Source organism: Sceloporus occidentalis, unplaced genomic scaffold, assembly GCF_023333645.1.
Source record: "Sceloporus occidentalis isolate IW3139 unplaced genomic scaffold, rSceOcc1.0.p SCAF_309, whole genome shotgun sequence".
Classification (NCBI taxonomy): Eukaryota; Metazoa; Chordata; class Lepidosauria; order Squamata; family Phrynosomatidae; genus Sceloporus; species Sceloporus occidentalis.
Genome location: NW_028317289.1, coordinates 398,321 through 421,054, shown reverse-complemented (window position 1 = coordinate 421,054; position 22,734 = coordinate 398,321). Strand labels below are relative to the sequence as shown.

The 22,734-nt window shown below is 45.5% G+C and overlaps 1 protein-coding gene across 1 annotated transcript in view; it reads right to left on the bottom strand.

Moving 5' to 3' along the window:
* Nucleotides 1-1,754: 1,754 nt before the first annotated feature.
* The window catches only part of LOC149274934 (kinesin-like protein KIF13B), an 84,701-nt gene continuing 63,721 nt past the window's right edge, over nt 1,755-22,734 (bottom strand). The window contains exons 31-40 of the mRNA XM_089505081.1: nt 21,040-21,216; nt 20,018-20,110; nt 18,595-18,747; nt 14,225-14,302; nt 13,637-13,690; nt 10,808-10,922; nt 10,137-10,270; nt 5,247-5,309; nt 2,435-3,440; nt 1,755-2,047 (exon numbers count right to left, since the gene is read on the bottom strand). Of these exons, the coding sequence (XP_089361207.1) occupies nt 1,755-2,047; nt 2,435-3,440; nt 5,247-5,309; nt 10,137-10,270; nt 10,808-10,922; nt 13,637-13,690; nt 14,225-14,302; nt 18,595-18,747; nt 20,018-20,110; nt 21,040-21,216 (2,166 nt within the window). The remainder of the gene's footprint in view (nt 2,048-2,434; nt 3,441-5,246; nt 5,310-10,136; nt 10,271-10,807; nt 10,923-13,636; nt 13,691-14,224; nt 14,303-18,594; nt 18,748-20,017; nt 20,111-21,039; nt 21,217-22,734) is intronic.

Below are 22,734 nucleotides of genomic sequence, written 5' to 3'. Positions count from 1 at the left end.
CGTTTAGAGCCGTAATAACTAAATACGGAGTCCCAAAAGAAAAAGGAGAGAAACATCGAGGAAGACCATAAATACCCAAAGGATTATTGGCTGATCCCTGTATATCCCATCCATATACTCAACGGACAGTAATCGGGGTCCGCGCTTAAGGCACTTAACTTCTTAATGGAGCCCCCAAAAGCCCCGTCAGCCCAGGAGTCGTATTTAAAGAGCCCCCCCCCCCAGTGATTACAAGGCAGCCCTCCGTGAGTTCTGGCAAAAAAGAGTGCGGGCGACGCGGTGCTGCCGTGTTCTGTGAACGTGCCCGTAAGAAAAAATCGTGCAATTTAGGGGGTGGAAGTGCATTTTTCAGATAGTAGACTGAAGTTTATAAATACGTGACATTTAGAATAAAGTATAAGGCTTATCAGCATGGGCTTGGCACCGGTTGGACACGTCGGGCTTACAAGGCGGGCAACACAAGACGGCGAGAACATCGAGCGGAACGTTCTATGAAGACAAAGAAACACATTTAGGTTCTCAGCCCTCGTATAAAGATAGCACCGGGGGGGGGGGGAGACGTCGTTCTAGAGCATCCTCGGCCAGGTCCAAAGCAACGCGAGCCCTGCCTATTGTCTCAAGAGACCCCGTTTGGAAGCCATCCCTACGGCAGAAGAACGGCGTTTATCAGGGCGGACTGTATTCCGGCAACAGAGAACGTTTTATTGAAATAGAAAAATACGTTCTAGATCACCGAGGCAGATAGAAGATTACGCTAAGAAGGGTTAATATGTTTACTGACGGGCTCTTTAAATGGCCCTAAGAAAAAAAAAATAGCATTTAAAAGCCGAGGGTTACAATATTCCACAGGTTTAAAAAAAAAAAAATCTCAATGATTGTGAATCGCCGCCCCCCACCCCATAAAATGTATATAAATTCTATTCTTCACCCCTCACCCTCCATAAATAATATAAATAAAAAAATACTTTCACCAGGCGTCAGAGAAATGATATGTGCGCTCGTTACACTCGTGGGGATAAAGAGCCGAATCCATGGTAATGTTCCAAAATTATAATTTTAAATAAAAAATAAATCCCTCAAAGAGTTACCAAAAATGAGGAAATACACCAAGTGATTTCAGAGGATTATCGCTCCCAACAGAAAAAGTTGTGTTTTTTTTTCGTTTTTTTTAAGTCAATTAAATCAGAAAAAAGCGTTCTTTACTATTATTTTGCATTTTAAATCAGAGAAAAAAAAAACGTGTCTGCTAAACAGGGTCATCTACCGTTAAACTGTGAAAGGTCTGCTTTTTGTTTTTACCCCCTTATCTTTTATTTGGCTCAAAAAAAAAAAAAATTAAAAAAAATGTATGTATATATCTTATTTTATATCACACACATACACACAAATTTACACTTACATATTTACACATAGGGCGGTGCACACGACACACACACGTAAAAATTTCCATGGTAACGCCAAAATATATATATTTTTGTTTTTAAAAAAAAATCAAAAAAAAAAAAATCAGCCCTATATATCGTGCAGGTTCGGTATAATCAGATTATCGCGCGTTCCTCCGAGGAGCCGTCAATCAGTACAACCCCAAACACCGACATAAATCCCCAATACCCCCCAATCTGTCAGGACTGGGGGTGTCGTTTGGTCCCGTTTGATAAATTAGTCGGAAAACAACGGCGTGAAGTTATTAGCGTAGGAGACCTGGTCGTCTTCGAGGGTAACCTCTTACACATAGCGGGTCGCGCTGATTCGCTTTAATTGGCCCAGGATTTCCGGTTTTCCGCTTTCTTTTGGTTCCTTTCGTCAGCCTTTAGGCTCGTCCGCTCGTGCTTCGCCAGGGCGGTCAACGCGGCGAGGTTGCCGGCCGAGCCAGAGAGGTTGCCGCTCTTTCTGTTCTCGTTGGCCGCTCCGCCTTGCAAGCGTAACCCGGCGCTTCGCCTACGGACCGCTCCGGTGGCTTTCTTCACCCTGTCAGGTCTCACCAAGACGCCGTAGCCGGGATTACACTTGAAGTACTGCTTGCCACCTATGGAACCGTCATTTTTGCCTAGAATTGAACAAAATAATGTAACAATTAAAGACTATGCTTGGTCTTACTTTTAAACGACCGCATTATTTCACAGGTGGGCAACCGTCTCCATAAAGAGTTAGAGGTCTGTGCACTCTCGGCCCCCAATTATGAAGCTCTGAGACGTTCGTTATCTTCCTGTCCAGGGACGAGATGAATTTATCAGGGATAACAAGGCTTGAAGCTTCTCCAGGACACAGCAGCCAAGAAGACTTATTATCTGCTTAACCGCGTCTTCTAAAACATGCGCCAATTACCCCTGTCAAACTAAAGCTTCAGCAAAAATAATACCAATGTGCGTTAATCTGCGAGACCGCGCACGTTTACATATAGAAAGGAGTCCGTTATTAAACGTAAACGTCCTACCTGCGGGCAAATCGAGCTCGACGCCGACCCAGAGTCCCTCCTGGAAGTCTACGGGTCCTACGTATTTAACGATGCCGCTTTTATTCGAGCCAATGGTGACATATTCCCCTTCTCTTAACCAGTCGGGAACTTCCTGTGCCTCCTCCGAGTCTGACGTCACTTCCTGCTTGCCATCGGCCCTCTCCGCCGGGTTGTCCAGTCTGTCCCTGCTTCCTTTCGACTTGACGGCCGCACCGGACGCGTCTCCGGCGTCGTCGGGGAGAATGCGGGCGAAGGACTTCAGCTCGGACGTTCTCACTTTTTGTATTCTGAAAGGCGAAACCCCTGCTTTGGTCTGGGCTGAGGGGTCCGGCGTAGGATTAGGCTTAGCGGGTGGCATCGAGAAATCTGTGCCGGCCCCCTTTGACGTTGCCGAGGGCAGCTTTACGGAGACATGCAGCTTTTCTGGAGAACGCTCTTTATCCAAGGTGGAGGTGGTCTGGTGGCTTCCTACACTGCCCTCTGAAGAAGGGTCATCTTGGGTTCTGTCGCCCTCTGATCTGCCCTCCGGCAGCTGTACGATGCTTTTTGCCGACTCCTCAGCTTCTTTTTGATTAAAATGTGTAGTCACCGACTCAGTTTCTACCTTTTCTTCAACTCCCATCTTGCTTGACCTGGTCTCAGAAGGCACCCCGTCTTGAGAGATGTCCGAGTTCCCAGCGGAGCTCGTAGGAGAAGACACCAGGATCGTAGGAAACCCGTTGGAGTTTGTTGCGGACGTCGGACTGGGCACCTCGCTGCCCGTGCTCAGCGCTTCCGAAAGGGTCGCCGTAGAGACGCTGTGCGAAAAATACCCGCTCGAGGCTTCGCTGATTGGGCTTGGAGGACCTTCTTGGGTCTCCTGTCCTGGAGAGTCGCTCGCCTTCTGCTGAGAAGCCCCCGAGGGCGTCCTCTCATTTTTCTTCTCTTGGTTGGGTGAACGGATGATTACCGGCGGTCGCACCACTGCCCGTTCTTCCTGGGTAACCTGATAGGAGAAACGAAAGAGTAACTCATGAACAATGCCGAAAAATCCAACCACGAGCGGACCTGCGGCGAGAAAGTTAAAGCAGTAAACGTTAGCGCAACGCGAGTGAGAAGATCTGGAGAGAACAAACTTTTCCAGTGAGAATTCAGATGCCACTTTGAGGTCGGGAAGGAAGTTTTTTCCCCTTTTTGAGGCAGAATTGGAATTCACTTTAATTTCACGGTTAATCTTTACCGGATCAACGGTGTAGTTTAAGCCTTTTAAAAAGGAGCGAGCGTTCCATCTCGAATTCCGAGGGCTAAACAGACACATTAGGCGATTCATTTCCCAGATCTAATCTGCGGTTACATCCCGGCACGCCAATCGCTTAATATGTACAGAATTTCACAATCTATTCCAATATGGGGGGGGCTTTAAAGACAGAAGTTCTCAATCAGAAGATGACACTTCCCTATGGACAAAAAGGGTTAATTATTCAGCCGTCGGGGACTGCGCAGCAGAGGACGGCCGCCGTGTCGCATCTCGGGAAAGGACACATTGTGTACGGGAAACGCTTGCTTTGTCTCCCTCGTATTTACTCGCTGTATGATTTATACGACAGCTCCGGTCCTTTGCTGTTCACAACGCGGGATTTATGGCCGACGGACGGCTGCCGTGATAAATCCGCGTCTCTCGCACGTCTCTGGCTGCACTTAAGGATTCTGATAAATCACGGATTATTTTTTTTTTTTCTCTCCGAGATTTATGTTTCATTTCCAAATTTTGTTGCCTACTACCCTTGGCTTTTCGCGGGTCCCGTCAATTTACAGGTGAAGAATTTAAAAGGCAGCTTCGGAGATGAAAGAGCCCATTCTTCACGTTCCCGTCCCGCGCCGGGGTAATCAATAGCGCCTGTCAGCGGACAGACTTATAGGAGAGGCAGGGGAGAGACTTTCGTGACCCGGACCGCAAGTATGAAAATTTATTTAAAACCGGCCTCGAAGTTCAAACTACTTATAATAAATAAAAAAAATAAAAATTGGATAATGGCTATTTTAGGGTTAATATAATTAACGTTAATTTCTTTACTTGTTATAGATTTTCTTCCAAAAGGTGAAAAAGACAAGAGCGTGTTACATTGTTATAATATGTAACAAATAACACGTTATGTCCACCACATGAAATGCACACGCATGATGAATAAAGCATGTTTTACCATTAAGCCCAACCTAAAGCAGTGCCCCCCCCCAGTTGCCCCCTGTCTGTGATCGGGGCTCGGGTTCTATAATGGTGCTGCGTGCCTTTAAGAAATGGAGCGCTAGGATATGACATCATACCCCGGCGCGGTGTCTTAAAGGCACGCAGCACCTTTTAATGATGACGTCTATGAAGGTTGTGCCGAGCCGGCAGAGTCTCCGTAGCGTTCATAGGCTGGTTGGGGAGATCAAAGATCGCCATGGTAACCGGCCACTGGTTAGAAATGCCAAGCTCTGCGGTATATGAGGGCGCCATATAATAATAATTACTAGTAATAAATGTTATTGTGAAACACCAGTAAGAGCTTTAACGCTCTAATCTTTGAACCGGCCCATGCTTATCAACATCAGGGCTGGACTGGGGATCACGTGGCAGAGCCGGCACTTTAAGGCCAGCTGCCACCGGATGGTGTAGCTGCGAGTGGTTGGATATATCCAGCCGCTGACCGCAGCGCATGGTCACGTGGGTAGGGGGCGCTGATGGCCAGCAGCCCTGCTAAGCATTTGCCCGATGTGCCCGATGGCCGGTCCGGGCCCCCGATCAGCATAGAAACCAGAAATCCTCACTTACCGGCTTAAGCTTCGAAGCATTTTCATCGACGCTGGCCGACTGGACCGTGATACGAGGGATCGGCTGAAATACACAAGAATTCCATTCCAACTCTTTATAACCCAAACTTTTACCAAACTTCATGAGCCAACGGGTTCTTTTCTGCCGTCTTTCATTTTTTATTTTATTTTTTTTCTTTTTTTTTGTTTTTTTCTTTTTTATTTATTTATTTATTTATTTTATTTTTTGTCTTTCATTTTGAATAATGCCCATCGCTATTTAATACGGCGCGTCGGGAGATGTGAAGATCTCCAACAGAAGCTGCCGTGATGGGGCTTGGGGTTTGGGGTTGTCCCCCCCCCCGCAAATCTTTATCTCCAATTTAAGAAAATATGTGAATCTCTGCAATAAATCTCTCTGCTGTACCACTTCACTCGTGCTGTACAGCACATTCATATCCCACGTATTACTTTGAGGGGGGCAAAGACCTTCAAAACGTATTATTAAAAAAAAATAAGACTGATTTATTTAGAGAAAAGGGCTGAATAATAACGATAATAATAAAAAAACCCAAATATGTACACACAAAGTAAAAAAAAATATAAAAATGTTAAAAAATAAAATGGAAAATTCCAAGTATATATATATATATATATATATATATTATTTAATGAGACTACCGTTACACACATGCATTAGACCAGAAAATCAGAAAAAAACCCAACGTGGAATAAATGTATATAATGGGGAAAAAAAATTTGAAAAAAGGGAAAACTGAACAAACAAGGTAGATTTCAACAGAAATGAGGCTGGTGGTTATTGTGAAAAACATACGTTCTGCTTTTGGCGCACGTTACAATGTAACCGAAGCCTGCGCGACTCTAAGCTCTGCCCGAAAGCCGACAGATACGGCCCCCGCCGGCCCCGTGTTCTAACAAGCAGCTCTTTACGGCTCCCACTTGGATTGAAGCCATCGGAAATGCGAGGAGCGCAAGGTCTAATTCCAGCCCATTGCGCCATAAATAAGGTTAAGGACTCCCATTACCAGGGCCTGTCACAGAAATGGAGGGGGGGGAGAGGAGACCAACGGCCTTTACTGGCGAGAGGGGGGGGGAGAGGGCAGAGCAAACGCCTCTATACTCACATCGGGTGCTTTTAACCCGTTTTTGGTGAGCAGACCCCGCAATTTCTATAAAGACCGCCCAGTCCCCCAATATAAAACCAGTGACTGCTGCTGGCAGGGCTAGGAGAAGAGTAACCTCCCCCCCGCGTCCATACTCTCCGAAACTTAAAAGAGGGGCATCAGGGGAGGAAAGAAGGGCAACCAGGTGAGGAAAGAGGGGCATCAGGTGCAGAGGACACTTGGATGTGTGACGTGGACGCTATGGTGACAGCACTTTTTAAAAGCCCTTCCTATCCGAGGCTCTCTCTCGTAACTCCGTTCCCAGGCAGTCTCGGCAGCCGGTCCCGGCAGCGCACGGACGCTCAGATCTTCCTGCAAACGTTTTAATAAATGACAGAAGGGCGCTGGGTATTTGGATGAAATCTCCGGCGGATCTGGTAATGGTTTTTGGGAAGCGCATCAATCTACTCTGCGGAGAGCATGAAGAAAGGCGGAAGAGACGGCGAGACATTAAATCAATGGCCTGAAGCGACCCCGGCCGACGGGCCGCCCCGATACACAGCAGCTCCTCACTCAGATTCCCGATCTCGAAAGCTGAGGGAGTGAACACTCGGGGAGCGGGCGTTCAAACCACATCTCAGGGCCCTGCACACGTCGTCATTTATCCAATATTACGTCACCACGTGTCAAATATATATATATACGCGTCAATCGACCATTCCCAGAAGTGTTTAAAATGCACTTTTTGGCATCTATTTTAAAGAGGATTCGCCCACCATCTCTTCTCTACAAACATCAGATCAAAAATACGTTTTTCAGAAATATGGCTCAGTTTTCTTTTTTGTCCCAAAAATATGTTTTCAGGCAGCGGCATATCAGTTATTACTGTATACAGTGCTGGGGGTTATATTACTGTATACAGTGCTGGGGGTTATATTACTGTATACAGCGCTGGGGGGTATATTACTGTATACAGCGCTGGGGGGTATATTACTGTATACAGCGCTGGGGGGTATATTACTGTATACAGCGCTGGGGGTTATATTACTGTATACAGTGCTGGGGGTTATATTACTGTATACAGCGCTGGGGGGTATATTACTGTATACAGCGCTGGGGGTTATATTACTGTATACAGTGCTGGGGGTTATATTACTGTATACAGTGCTGGGGGTTATATTACTGTATACAGTGCTGGGGGTTATATTACTGTATACAGTGCTGGGGGTTATATTACTATATACAGCGCCGGGGGTGTTATATTACTATATACAGCGCTGGGGGTTATATTACTATATACAGCGCTGGGGGTTATATTACTGTATACAGCGCTGGGGGTTATATTACTGTATACAGGGCTGGGGGTTATATTACTGTATACAGCGCTGGGGGTTATATTACTATATACAGCGCCGGGGGTTATATTACTATATACAGCGCCGGGGGTGTTATATTACTATATACAGCGCCGGGGGTGTTATATTACTATATACAGCGCCGGGGGTGTTATATTACTGTATACAGCGCCGGGGGGTTATATTACTGTATACAGCGCCGGGGGGTTATATTACTGTATACAGCGCCGGGGGGTTATATTACTGTATACAGAGCCGGGGGGGTTATATTACTGTATACAGCGCTGGGGGTTATATTACTGTATACAGAGCTGGGGGGTTATATTACTGTATACAGCGCTGGGGGGGTTATATCACTGTATACAGCGCTGGGAGGGTTATATCACTGTATACAGCGCTGGGAGGGTTATATCACTGTATACAGCGCCGGGGGGTTATATTACTGTATACAGCGCTGGGGGGTTATATTACTGTATACAGCGCTGGGGAGTTATATTACTGTATACAGCGCTGGGGAGTTATATTACTGTATACAGCGCTGGGGGTTATATTACTGTATACAGCGCTGGGGGTTATATTACTGTATACAGCGCTGGGGGTTATATTACTGTATACAGCGCTGGGGGGTTATATTACTGTATACAGCGCTGGGGGGTTATATTACTGTATACAGCGCTGGGGGGGTTATATCACTGTATACAGCGCTGGGAGGGTTATATCACTGTATACAGCGCTGGGAGGGTTATATTACTGTATACAGCGCTGGGGGTTATATTACTGTATACAGCGCTGGGGGTTATATTACTGTATACAGCGCTGGGGGGATTATATTGCTGTATACAGCGCTGGGGGGATTATATTACTGTATAGAGCGCGCTGGGGGGTTATATTACTGTATACAGCGCTGGGGGGATTATATTACTGTATAGAGCGCGCTGGGGGGTTATATTACTGTATACAGCGCTGGGGGGGATTATATTACTGTATACAGCGCTGGGGGGATTATATTGCTGTATACAGTGCTGGCCGAGTGTCCATTGTTATCTCGGAGAGACGATACTCCAGCAGGTTAAGGACCCGCGACGTGTTACGCAGGATATGGGTTCCGTGTTTTAGCGCTCGTGGGGGTCCCGCCATGGTCCTGTCCGGTCTCGCACCAGAACGGTGTGACTCGTTATTACATTCCACCTGCCGCGTTACACATAAAGCCGACGGATTCCGGGCCGCTCCGCATTTCACCTTCTGAAGCAATCAGCGCTAATTAAGGGCCATGTTTTATTAACACTGGAGCGCCGCTGACCCCTGACAGACCACACATTACACGTTAAGTAGTCACAAAGCCCACATTATGGAAATCACAGAATGTGCTTACGCTGCACTTGAGTTTAGTGCCCCCCGGGGGCCGATGACATTTATAGCGGGCATAATGAAGACGGAAAGATTTCTTAAGGGCAACTTCTACGATCTGTTTGTCGTCCTTTACAAAAGCTAAACCCCCCCCCCCCCGAAAAGACATTTTATCAGGAGCGATGAAGACCGACCCCCACTATGTGCCGCTAGAACGGTGTCTATCCGCAAAGCGTCCCCGTCTCTCCGGGTTACGATTAACCCTTAGCGTACCAACGGGATAAGCAATCCATTACCATGAAGGTGAAATGCAGCAGAACAAAACAAAAATACTCCGTGGGTATTATACTAAGTGCTGTATACAGTAACGCTAATGAAGTTAGCTTATTAATCACTCAGTCAGACTTTGATTAAGACTGAGGCATTCTGTTGTTCCCCACAGGCAGTATGATAAGGAGTCGGGGGTTTAGTAGATCGGGGATCAGATAACAGAGCGAGAACTCATATAACGGCTGATATGCAGCTGCCTGAAAACATTATATTATGGGGGCAAAAACTACAACTGGGGTAAAAAAAATAATAACCATCGCTAAGCTATTCTGCCCATTCTTAAAATACTTTTGATCATTTTCCAATCACCTCCCTGTTTTTTCCCCACAATGCCCCTGCCGGCTTCGTAAAAACGGCGGCTTACTTGGCGTATTTTTAGGACTCTTACAGTTGGGTTATCGCCATCGATAAGGACGAGGCGGAGGGGTTTAATAACGCGTGATACGGCACGTGCGGACTTGTATTAATAATAAAATGTGTTTTTTTTGACCAGGTTCCTTCTTTGCAGCTGGGGCTATTAACCCCTCGCCTCCCGCGGAATGTTAGGGACTTCCGAAGAGATTTAAATTAAATAGGTTTCATATTGAAGCCACACTCGAGAAAGAGAGTCCGGACGGCGTAACCAAGGAGAAACACGGAATAAACGTCTCATTTGGTACCTTGCCAGCCGCCACTTACAGCTCTTCATAAATCCCGCGCAAACGGGGCTGGCGTTAAGACGGCAAACTGCGCGGTCGCCGGCGGAGATAACGGTACCTGTTGCGCAAGAGGAGAGGTGGAGGGTCTGATCTTGTCGTTGCGCTGAGGGAAGAGAGTTTTGAAGACTTTGGGCATCGGCTGCACAAGGGCTTTCACGGGACTCAGATAGGAAGACGCGAGGCTTCCGAGACCTGCCGGAAAAAATCACAGTGTTACCAAAAACCTTCCACGCCTCAAAACATTCACAAAGAGCTCCTTCTTCACATTGTATCCAGTGCAAGACTCGCGAGGCTTCCTTAAATAATAGATTTAGAGAGGGTAGGGTTTTATCTCACGCCAGCTCTTTTTTCACAATGAAATTTATATCGGGGATCATTCTGCAGCGTTCCAATCGGAATGTTACTGTATCTGAATCTTTAGACTCCTCCCCCTGCTGATCTCTGTGAATACAGGAAGCATACTCCAATACACTTCCTGCTCATACATGAAATCAATTGGAGGAGCAGCAGCCAATCACACGCATGCTAGCCGAACACTGAGCCAACAATGGAAAGGCGCTAAAGGACATTTTGAGAAAACATTGATAATGCATTAAAAATTAAAAAAAAAATGTAGACTAAATGTGTTGTCATTTGGGGAACACGGTTGGATAAGTCTGGTATTTGTGTTACAATATAATACAAGGTCCGGAGGGGCCGGTGCGCAGATCCCCAGCCATTTCTTCGTACCTGGATCTGTCTGGTGCTGCGGGGATCCGGCGTAGAAGGAATGACGGGCCGGGCTGACGCGGCGGCCGGAGATCGGGGAGCTTTGGGACACGTCTTGCTGGCTCTCCCATCGGCCCTATTAAAGGACAGACACAATATGTTTAGGGGACACTTTAAGGACATAAAGAGCCCTTTCACAAACAGACAGGATGGGCCGGGAGATCACAATCCACGCCAGAGATCCCTATTCATAAAACATACACAGTGAGGTCACACTACTGTTTCCTGTTGGGCGCCAACTCCCACCATCCTCAGACAGCAGCCACTGCGAAACTTTATACCAATATGATGTTTGGCTCCTAGTTCGTTGGTTCTACGGAGTGAATAATCAAGTATTTTTAATAAGGAATCAAGTATTCCAGGCGATGGGACTGGGGTCAGTAGACGGGAAGCTGAGAATGATAGGAATGGCTGTTGGATGCCACATGCTGTCCACTCCCAAAAGGATCAAGATTTAGCTACAGCGAGGCTCATAAGGTCTCACAATATAACCCAAACTTACAGTCAGAGGCTTAGATGTAATGGAAGTTTTGCTTTACTGAGAGGGTGGTAGATAAGTGGGACAGCCTCCCAGCAGGAGTGGTAGAGGGTAATACAGTGAGGGGATTAAACGTGCGTGGGAAATCCTACGTTCGCATGTCTATCCCTGCCTCACATTGTCCGTAAACGATATTAATTCACAGAAACATTGAAGGCCCCTGCGTTCTCCTCTTCCCGAGGCGTCTGCCATTGGCCGGGATTTAGACTGCTCAACCTTCCTTGTAAACGCCCCGTTTATTTTTACGGAAGATGCCGGTGATTCTTCATCCGTCGCGTTAAAAGCCTCTTTCACCTTGCAGAAAGCCCAGCGGCTCCCCGACCAGCTCGGCGGAATTGTGGCGGCCCGATAGTGGCCCCCGCGGCGCGTTACAAATTAACCGGTTAAATGGCAGGCAGAACCGCTTGTTATTTTTTTTATCTAAATATTTCGCGCTTCGCTGTCATCACCAAATTTATGCTGAAAATTCCATTTCGAATAACGGCCCCCCGGGACTGGAAAGCGGTAGAACACGCTGCGTCTGCTTGCAATAAATAGCAAAAAAATGGGGAAAAAAATTCATAAAATTATATATAAAAAAAAAAAAGATAAATTTGGCGGCGTGGGTTTCTCTGCGTTTGCCGGCTGCTCACTTCCCATTAACAGCGGAAAGTCACTTCCCGTTTGATCTCAACGAAGCGGCTGCGTTTCTGGGAGGAATCTGGATGTTTAGGACTGAAAAGATTTTATGAGCCGGAGATGATTGCAGTTAAAGGTGCTGTTCCACCTACACTCCCGAGGTGAACACGTTTATAACCAGCACCTGCTTCCCAATTCGTCCCAGAAATCATTTGTTACAACGTATAAATATATAGCTCTTAGTTTCTCAGGGAACGCTTATTTATCATGACATCGAAAAAAAAGGAACCGATAGCCTAAATCCAGCTGAAGAATACAAAAAGTGTAATCAGTTTGGCTTCATTTGGGAAAACGCAGCGTGATTTTGGGTACCAATAATAATAAACTACAGACTGGCCCCTGTGGTACCCGCTTGAGTGAAAAAAAAAAATTTTTGATCCTGTTTCCGAGCTAACGCAGCAAGTGACTCCAATGCCCATCATCCTCACCCAGATCCTGGTTACACATAATTGCCTACATTTACTTTCTTGTCTGCCGAACGGCACCACCTAGTGGCTGAAAGAGGAGGAACGGCCCCAAAAGAAGCATTTATTGTTTAATGAGATTTTTTTTTTTTTAAATGTATTTTTTGTATTTTATTGCTTTTCCATTTTATTTTTTTTTTGGAAGAGGTGAAAATGTTTTTCTCCCCGGCGATGTTGGGGAGACGTCTTATTCCGAGGGGTTAGTTACGCTCCCCGCCGTTTATAAACCCCGAACTGCCAAGAAGCCCAAGCCTCGTCGGCCGCCCTTGGCCCAGGACTAGCCACCGGCCCACTGATACCCACGGCCGGATCAGAGTCTTGGCAAACCGTGTAAACCGTCAGCAAAACTTTACCGTGAAAAGAAAGCCGCTGTGAGTCTTTTGGGAAGAGGCTTCCCTTTTCTGCCTGATAAGCTTTTTATTTGATGTTAATGACAACCTGTCCTGAACCTCGAAGCAATAAATAATTTCACAGACAACTTCAGACAGTAATACGAGAAACAAAGTCTCGCTAACGATCGGGGAACGCGGTAATGGCTTCCCAAAACACCGCATTAAACAGAAGCACAGAACCTGTCGCATTATCGGCCCCATTCGGCCCATCTAGTTTGCCCGTTCTTTCCTTAATCGGTCGTTGGTCTCGTCTTAGATTCGGGAGCCGTATGCCTACCCCATGCATGTTTAATACCCTCACTGTATTACCCTCTACCACTTGTGCTGGGAGGCTGTTCCACTTTACTAGTACCCTTTCGGTAAAGCAAAACACCCAATGTCCATTTTGAAAGCTGCAGTGAAATTAGAAAACCTACATTATAAATGAGAGAGATTGGCATTTTCGCAGCAGATATTTGTATGAATTTTCTTGAAATATTTAATTCACTTTAATAATAATATTCAGGAGACAAAATATCAGATTTTTAGAGCATTCCGTCCCGCGTAGGAAATCCATACAGCCAATCAATACAGTGTTTAGAAATGCCAAAATGTCACTGTCTCCCCCAAAGCCAAGCTTTAAAAACTCCTACATATGAAATAAACATTAAACGAAGATATAAATACATTACAAACGTACGAGTTACACGTCCGGCTGGAACATTCTGGTGCAACTTACCCGGTTATTAGCCAGGCTGTGCTGGGGACTCAGATCCTGCCGGCTCCCCGAGAGCTGCCGAGAACAACAAAACATGTGTATAGGAGACAGGCCCTTTATCACTCCCATCACTCCTGTGTCCCAATGGCCCTTTATCACTCCCATCACTCCTGTGTCCCAATGGCCCTTTATCACTCCCATCACTCCTGTGTCCAAATGGCCCTTTCCCACTCCCATCACTCCTGTGTCCCAATGGCCCTTTATCACTCCTGTTTTCCAATGGCCCTTTATCACTCCTGTTTTCCAATGGCCCTTTTATCACTCTCATCACTCCTGTGTTCCAATGACCCTTTATCACTCCCATCACTCCTGTGTTCCAATGGCCTGTTGTGTTCGCTGATTTAAGTTTAAAAGGATGGTTAGAAAACCCTTTTGTAATTACGTTACAGCCAGAAAAGTCCGTATTTTCCATGAAAACGGCTGAGTGACCCCAAACCTTTGAACCGGAGTATATATATTCTTATAATATGTGTTATAATATATACGCTGGCATACACATATATCCTGCCTTTGGAGAATACAGAGGGCTGCCCCGGGGGAAGGTCTTACCCGATGCACATTTGGTGAGCTCAGACTTCGGCGGCTCAGCTTCCCCTTCGCTGATAGCTGCTCCTTTACGGCCACTTCCTGGGGAGGAAGAACAGAGATCATAGTTACTGATAACGAAATGTTTTACGTCCACGGACATACATTCTATTTTTTAAACTAAGTACCCATGTATGAAACTACTAAGCATTCTGTAATCTGTAATTCATGGATAGAATTATCAGAGCCTTAAACTCTTGATTGTCCCCAAAGTAAAATATTAATGTTGATACATTTTATTTGTCCAACACAGAAAAAAGATCTAAAGTAATCTAAAGCTTTTGGAACCAAAGACAAACTTTTTATCCAAATGTTTCTGGATGAAATCCTTTTCCCTTGGAAAATTCAGAGATTCAAAATATACATTTCTGATCGTTACAGAAATATAGGGAACAAAGAGGCGGAAAACGGATTTTCTTTTTAATTAAACTTTAATAGTAATTATATTACAGATTATTGACAAGTGCAGCATTTCTGCCGCGGATCATATACATTATATTATACATTAGTGATCAGCACGGCTGGGGCTGATCCATAACGAGGTAGAATGGAAGCAGTGGCCTACAGAGAGTAATATATTAATGATTTATCAATGTATTAATTATACTGATTTATCACTATATTAATAATGACATCAATGTAATAATTATAATGACATATCAATGTATTATAATGATTTATCAATATTTAATGATTTATCAATATATTAGTTAGGACTTATTATAATGTTATAATGACATCAATGTATTAATTATGACATATCAATGTATTATAATGACTTATCAATATATTAATTATAATGACTTATCAATATATTATAATGACTTATCAATATATTAATTATAATGACTTATCAATATATTATAATGACTTATCAATATATTAATTATAATGACTTATCAATATATTAATTATAATGACTTATCAATATATTAATTATAATGACTCATCAATATATTAATTATAATGACTCATCAATATATTAATTATAATGACTCATCAATATATTATAATGACTCATCAATATATTATAATGACTCATCAATATATTAATTATAATGACTTTTCAATATATTAATTATAATGACTCATCAATATATTATAATGACTTTTCAATATATTAATTATAATGACTCATCAATATATTAATTATGACTTTTCAATATATTAATTATAATGACTTTTCAATATATTAATTATAATGACTCATCAATATATTAATTATGACTTTTCAATATATTAATTATAATGACTCATCAATATATTAATTATGACTTTTCAATATATTAATTATAATGACTTATCAATATATTAATTCGGTGTAATCTGAAGAGCAGGGGCTCGCGGAAGCCACGCCGTCGCCTTTTATCTCGTCTTCTAAATAATCTTTGCATTAAAAGTTTGCAAAATCCATAAAAGACAAGGAGCTGGTCTGTGCTTAAACATTAGATGATGCGCTAAGATGCTCAACTACAACTCCCACCATCCTAAGCCAGCCAGCCCCATACAGGCAGTGGATGCCCAATACCAGGTTTAAAAGGCGTACATGGGAGGGTTTGTGTTCTGCAACATGATAAACCAGTCATGCGGATCTACATGAGTGTGTAACCATGTTCTTAGCGTGTCCTTATCTTAGGGTATACGGGGACCACGCGTCTTCCAGGGTCCAAACCTTATTAAACATGCGCCCGCTGGCTTAGCCGTTTCTTTTTTTTTTTTTATATTAGAAAGGCTTAAAAAAATCCACTCCAAAGAACACGTACTTAACGATCTGCACATAAAAATGCTAATTTGCATCACCGGGTAACAAGGGGCAAAGAATTCAGCATAACGTGCAGAAAATTAACGTGCAGATCTTAACGGGTTTAAAGAAAACGTAATACGCTGTATTCTAACCACTAAAGAGGTCCCATCGTCAGCAAGTAACATGCTGCTCCTTCCAAAAACACAGGAGTGATGGGAGTGATACAGGGCCATTGGAACACAGGAGTGATGGGAGTGATAAAGGGCCATTGGAGCACAGAAGTGATGGGAGTGATAAAGGGCCACTGAAACACAGGAGTGATACAGGGCCATTGGAACACAGGAGTGATACAGGGCCATTGGAACACAGGAGTGATGGGAGTGATACAGGGCCATTGGAGCACAGGAGTGATGGGAGTGATAAAGGGCCGTTGGAACACAGGAGTGATGGGAGTGATAAAGGGCCGTTGGAACACAGGAGTGATGGGAGTGATAAAGGGCCACTGGAACACAGGAGTGATGGGAGTGATAAAGGGTCTCTGTACACCTATGAAGATATGTTATTTGAATGGACAAAATTTGCTTTTCTTTCAAAACCAAGAACATTTCTAAGTGACCCCAAACTTTTGAACGGTAGTGTATGCGTCTCTACTGCTTGGAATGCGGAACCAAATCCATTATTACAATATGGGGGGGCACATACTGTTTCTTCTTGATCACCTCCGATTATGACCCAATGCCACCCCACATTTTTATATATGGACTCTTTTTAACCATTTTCGTGCTGAATGCTCATCTTAGCGGGGGCATCATATGGATTATCTCCTGAATGATTCGTTTATAAGAACATCGCATCCGTCCAGAGGTCACTGCGCTGGATTCTGCAGTCTGATTTGTATTTATTTTTTTCATAGAAAATACTTTTTCTAAAAATCACAGCAAGTTCTACTCTGCGGCAAAGGTCTACAGCGAGACGGTCCATTCCAGAAATATTTCACACCGGGGACCAGGCACCTGCTAAACCTGGCCGCCGCCGCCAGATAAGGGTGGGAAAAAAATAATATGTCCCATTCGTAAAAAGCCAGTGCTGAAGTCTGCACACTTCCTGCTGTCTCGAAAGGGAGATTTGTTTGCTGTCCAATTTCACCGTCTCGATCCGGTATTGTTGACGTCTGCAAACTGCTTTACACCAGCAGACGGACGCTGAGCTGAAAGCACTGATGAAGTCTCTTCTCATTATGGCCGAAGTCTGTTCCAACATCCTACTCCCAACCTCCTCCTGAGAAGTACGTTCTTTCAGGCCAGTAGGAAGAATACTCTTCTATGCCGTGTAACAGGCTCGCGTCGGCCCATCTTCTGTCTTCGGGGGCAAAGACGGCTTCTTGAAATAACGCTGGGGGCGCGGACGCCCGCCGGCATCTCTCCCATTTAGATGGGGGTAATTCTGAGAGGCGCTTCACACTGTGTCTCCGGCCGCTGCTGCTTCTGTCTCCCAGGTACCTGATCCTGCCTTCATCCAAACTACATGGACCTCGATGCCCCCGGCCGACGGGGCGGAAAGCCTGCAGGAAAAGGGGGGGGGGGTGAAACAAGTTAACGTCTCCTTGTTCCTTTTCCCTCTGAATTCAGAGCAAAGGAGCAAAAAGGTTAACTAAAAAAGAAAAATAGTCAATCATTGCATTTATCCTATCGTAAGCTTAAAGAAAGGCTTCTCCGCCTGCCCGAGGGTAATAAGCGAGCGCCTGCCTATACCGAGGTGTACAGAAACACGGACAAAGCCAGTGAACAATGTATAGCCACGCTCACTTCTATATGGATTATATAAAAGGATTGAAACTTCATATATTACTGTAACTCTTTAAAGGGGAAAAAATAGATGATCTCGCAGTAACTCGGCAAAGAAAAGAGTAGGAAAATGATGAATTTGGGCAATTAAGACAGACTTTTACAAAGAGCAATTTAAGAGGAAACTCGGGAGCTATCCAGAGAAAAAAAAACAAAAAACTAAACCCCCCCCCCAAAAAAAACGTTTCTTCTCGTTCTTCAGGGGCCAAGAATATCGCGCGGAGCGATGAATCCGCACAGAGAGACTGCTGGGTCGGCAGCACTTTGGAGTCTGACGCTCTTCGGGCAGCGAGGAGCAGGATAGATCCCTCCAGGAGGGGTGCGGGACGATTACGGAGGAGCTCCGCTTCCAAGGATGACCAACGTGTGGGTGAAGACAAGTAAGAATTTCACTTAATGTTCGTATCTCTTTAAAAATGACTCCTCTAGCTTTCTGTACGTCGCCGTCGATTAACGTGCACGGGCTGGGATATCGTTTTGATCCCGTTTGGAGTGGACCGCAGGACCAGCCGTAGAGAGTAGTAGTAGTAGTAGTAGTAGTAGTAGTAGTAGTAACACCGCTGGGTGGGAGCATCCAGCTGACCATGATTGAAAATCAATTCATTCGCCATCTATGGCAGCCGACAAGGCATTTAGAAGATTTGCACAGTTTTTTTTTTTTTTTTAAATAATGATTATTTATATATTTTTTTATTTATTAATTATAATGGATTCTCAGAAAAATACGAGGATACGGCGGTACAGACCTGGCGAAGACGATCCAGCGTAAGGATGTTCTCCACGGCCAGGACGCTGCGCAGGTACTTCTTGATGTAAGCCTCTGAATCCGCAGAAGCACCTTCCTCTACGTTGGCAGCCATCCGGGCTAATGCCTCTCGGTCCTCAGAGCCTTGCGAGTCCTGCAGCCAGAGGAACAATACAGATACGATGGACTAAAACAGCTCACAAGACTAACACTTTAAAGCCCAACCATTATATATACATTATATACACACACACAAATATATCTGTATCAACAGACTTTCATAAAATATGATGCCTGTAAGCTTCATGGTGGCTTTTTGTGTTCTCACAAACACTCTAACTTATCATACTGCGTGCGAGAAGAACAGAATGGCTCGGTCTTAATCACCCAGTCTGACCCTTTCGCCAATGAAAGTCTAAGGAGAACAGGCCTCATTAAAATTGCCATAAAGCATCAGCTCAGTGTGGTGTTTGAGTCGGGAAAGTCACCCAAAATATCACGACTGACAGCAACGGCGGCTCCAGGTCTGCAGATAAAGGGAGTTTATTGGGACAAAATTAGATTAAAGCAGGTTTTTGTCACCGACCGACATTGTATACATCGCTGCGGGTTCTATTACTGTATACAGCGCTGGGGGGGGTTATATTACTGTATACAGTGCTGGGGGGTATATTACTGTATACAGTGCTGGGGGTTATATTACTGTATACAGCGCTGGGGGTTATATTACTGTATACAGCGCTGGGGGTTACATTACTGTATACAGCGCTGGGGGTTACATTACTGTATACAGCACTGGGGGTTACATTACTGTATACAGCACTGGGGGGTTATATTACTGTATACAGCGCTGGGGGGTTATATTACTGTATACAGCGCTGGGGGGGTTATATTACAGTATACAGCGCTGGGGGGGTTATATTACAGTATACAGCGCTGGGGGTTATATTACTGTATACAGCGCTGGGGGGTTATATTACTGTATACAGCGCTGGGGGGTTATATTACTGTATACAGCGCTGGGGGGTTATATTACTGTATACAGCGCTGGGGGTTATATTACTGTATACAGTGCTGGGGGGTTATATTACTGTATACAGCGCTGGGGGTTATATTACTGTATACAGCACTGGGGGGTTATATTACTGTATACAGCGCTGGGGGTTATATTACTGTATACAGCGCCGGGGGGTTATATTACTGTATACAGCGCCGGGGGGTTATATTACTGTATACAGCGCTGGGGGGTTATATTACTGTATACAGCACTGGGGGGTTATATTACTGTATACAGCGCCGGGGGGTTATATTACTGTATACAGCACTGGGGGGTTATATTACTGTATACAGCGACGGGGGGTCATATGTATACAGACAGGATCATTTGGTATGTGCCAGGCAGTATATACACACGATGAGCTCACCTCTGGAACATTGGAAACCACTTCCACGGTGACGCCGCATCCGGTGATATTACTTCGGTGAGACATCCGCCTGAGAAAGTTCTGAGCAAAACCCTAATAAAAAAAAAAAAAGATCAAGAAAGTGTAATTTCAGTAAAGATTTTATGCTGAGGGGGATTTAAATTAAATGCAGCATTAATAACATCATTAATCAGTTTTCCCAGAATGATAAGGCAAATAAAATTTTGCCTCATCCAAAATTTTTCAGGGGGTGCTTAACTGTCACGTGACCCAATACGCAGGCACCGATTGTTGCCATAGTTAACTTTGATTTACTTAACATGCTGGAGACCGGAGTGATTGGTTTGTTTAAGTGGAACAGCACCTTTAAATTTGAACTCTAAAGTTTTAGGCGTTCTAAAGGCCGCCTAAAACAGATTTTCAAGGATAGGTGAAAATAAATTATGAATATATTAATATTTAATATATTTAATCATAAATTCTGCATCTTGTCTTGGGGATCATCAGATCAGCATGAAAAAAAAAAAGACTTAAAAAAAAATAATAATAAATAAATAAAAAAAAAGACTTTAAAAACAGGTGCTTCTGAAGGTCTCTTCAACCTCTCCAACTTCCCAAAACCGGACAGGAGCTCACTCGGTCTTAGCAAAAACACTTACAATATTCGCCAGGTTTAAGTGGCTACGATTAGGCGGGTCAGTAAGTGCGAAACGCGCGAGACAGTCGGCATGTCTGAGACATCCAAAGCGCTTTGTGGATATGTACCGGTTTGCTGTTTTTTATGCCTGGAGAATAAATAAGTGGTTTTTAGCGAGATCGAGTGACCGCCTGTTCAGTTTTTTTGGATCAGCTCGGGTTAGGTCCAGACATTTAAGACAATTCTCTGTCTGTTACAATTAGGTGAGCGGGGAGAGTCAGTCGCAGGTCGCATAACAGTGCGGAACGCGTTGCCCCTCCATTGCTGCTCACGGTGAAGCTCTGGACTTGGCAGCGGCCTGGGGGGGGTCTTTGGACGCGCTCACCTGTCGACTGTAAACATTGACACAGATCCGCTTGCGCAGCACCAGCTGTATCTCGGCAGGATGGCTGAGCTGAACGGTCACCCGCAGGATCAGGAAGACTCGCTCGTCGGCCGCAGAGCCTTTACTGAGCTGGGGGCAGTTATGGACGGTGCAATCCCACGAGGCTTCTGCTTTAACCTGACGTCAAAATGCTCAGGGTAAATTATCATTTTCGAAGAAAGAAAGAAGACGGACGAACAAGAAGGGGGGAGAGAAGAAAGGAACTGAGGAAAAAAACTGAGGAAAAGGAGATGGGGACACGAACAGGTCGTCAGAAAGTTCAAGAGAGGGAGCGAAAGAGGATGAGGGCGCGAACGAGAGAAGGAGGGCGCGAACGAGAGAAGGAGGGCGCGAACGAGAGAAGGAGGGCGCGAACGAGAGGAGGGCGCGAACGAGAGAAGGAGGGCGCGAACGAGAGAAGGAGGGCGCGAACGAGAGAAGGAGGGCGCGAACGAGAGAAGGAGGGCGCGAACGAGAGAAGGAGGGCGCGAACGAGGGCGCGAACGAGAGAAGGAGGGCGCGAACGAGAGAAGGAGGGCGCGAACGAGAGAAGGAGGGCGCGAACGAGGGCGCGAACGAGAGAAGGAGGGCGCGAACGAGGGCGCGAACGAGAGAAGGAGGGCGCGAACGAGAGAAGGAGGGCGCGAACGAGGGCGCGAACGAGAGAAGGAGGGCGCGAACGAGAGAAGGAGGGCGCGAACGAGAGAAGGAGGGCGCGAACGAGAGAAGGAGGGCGCGAACGAGGGCGCGAACGAGAGAAGGAGGGCGCGAACGAGAGAAGGAGGGCGCGAACGAGAGAAGGAGGGCGCGAACGAGAGAAGGAGGGCGCGAACGAGGGCGCGAACGAGAGAAGGAGGGCGCGAACGAGAGAAGGAGGGCGCGAACGAGAGAAGGAGGGCGCGAACGAGGGCGCGAACGAGAGAAGGAGGGCGCGAACGAGAGAAGGAGGGCGCGAACGAGAGAAGGAGGGCGCGAACGAGAGAAGGAGGGCGCGAACGAGAGAAGGAGGGCGCGAACGAGAGAAGGAGGGCGCGAACGAGAGAAGGAGGGCGCGAACGAGAGAAGGAGGGCGCGAACGAGAGAAGGAGGGCGCGAACGAGAGAAGGAGGGCGCGAACGAGAGAAGGAGGGCGCGAACGAGAGAAGGAGGGCGCGAACGAGAGAAGGAGGGCGCGAACGAGAGAAGGAGGGCGCGAACGAGAGAAGGAGGGCGCGAACGAGAGAAGGAGGGCGCGAACGAGAGAAGGAGGGCGCGAACGAGAGAAGGAGGGAGCGAACGAGAGAAGGAGGGAGCGAACGAGAGAAGGAGGGAGCGAACGAGAGCAAACGAGGGAGCGAGAGAGCAACAAAAACAGTTTTATTTTTTTCCCAATAGAGCCCCCTCTTTTCATCAAGAGGTCACCTTATAATCGAGCAGATCCAGTATTTATCTGATTTAAAGGGGCCCTGTCCCCAATGCAAGGTCTCAAAATGATAATTGCATGTGAATTAAAGAATAAAACATTTTTTTACCACAAAGAAAAAAAAAATCATTTTTGATAACTGCAAAGACACAGAATGGGATGACGTGTTCATTCGTCTGCTGACTCTCACCCGGGGCTGTTCCATCTACTGCTCTGAAAGGAATGCTTCTTGTACCTAAACATTTGATTAGAGT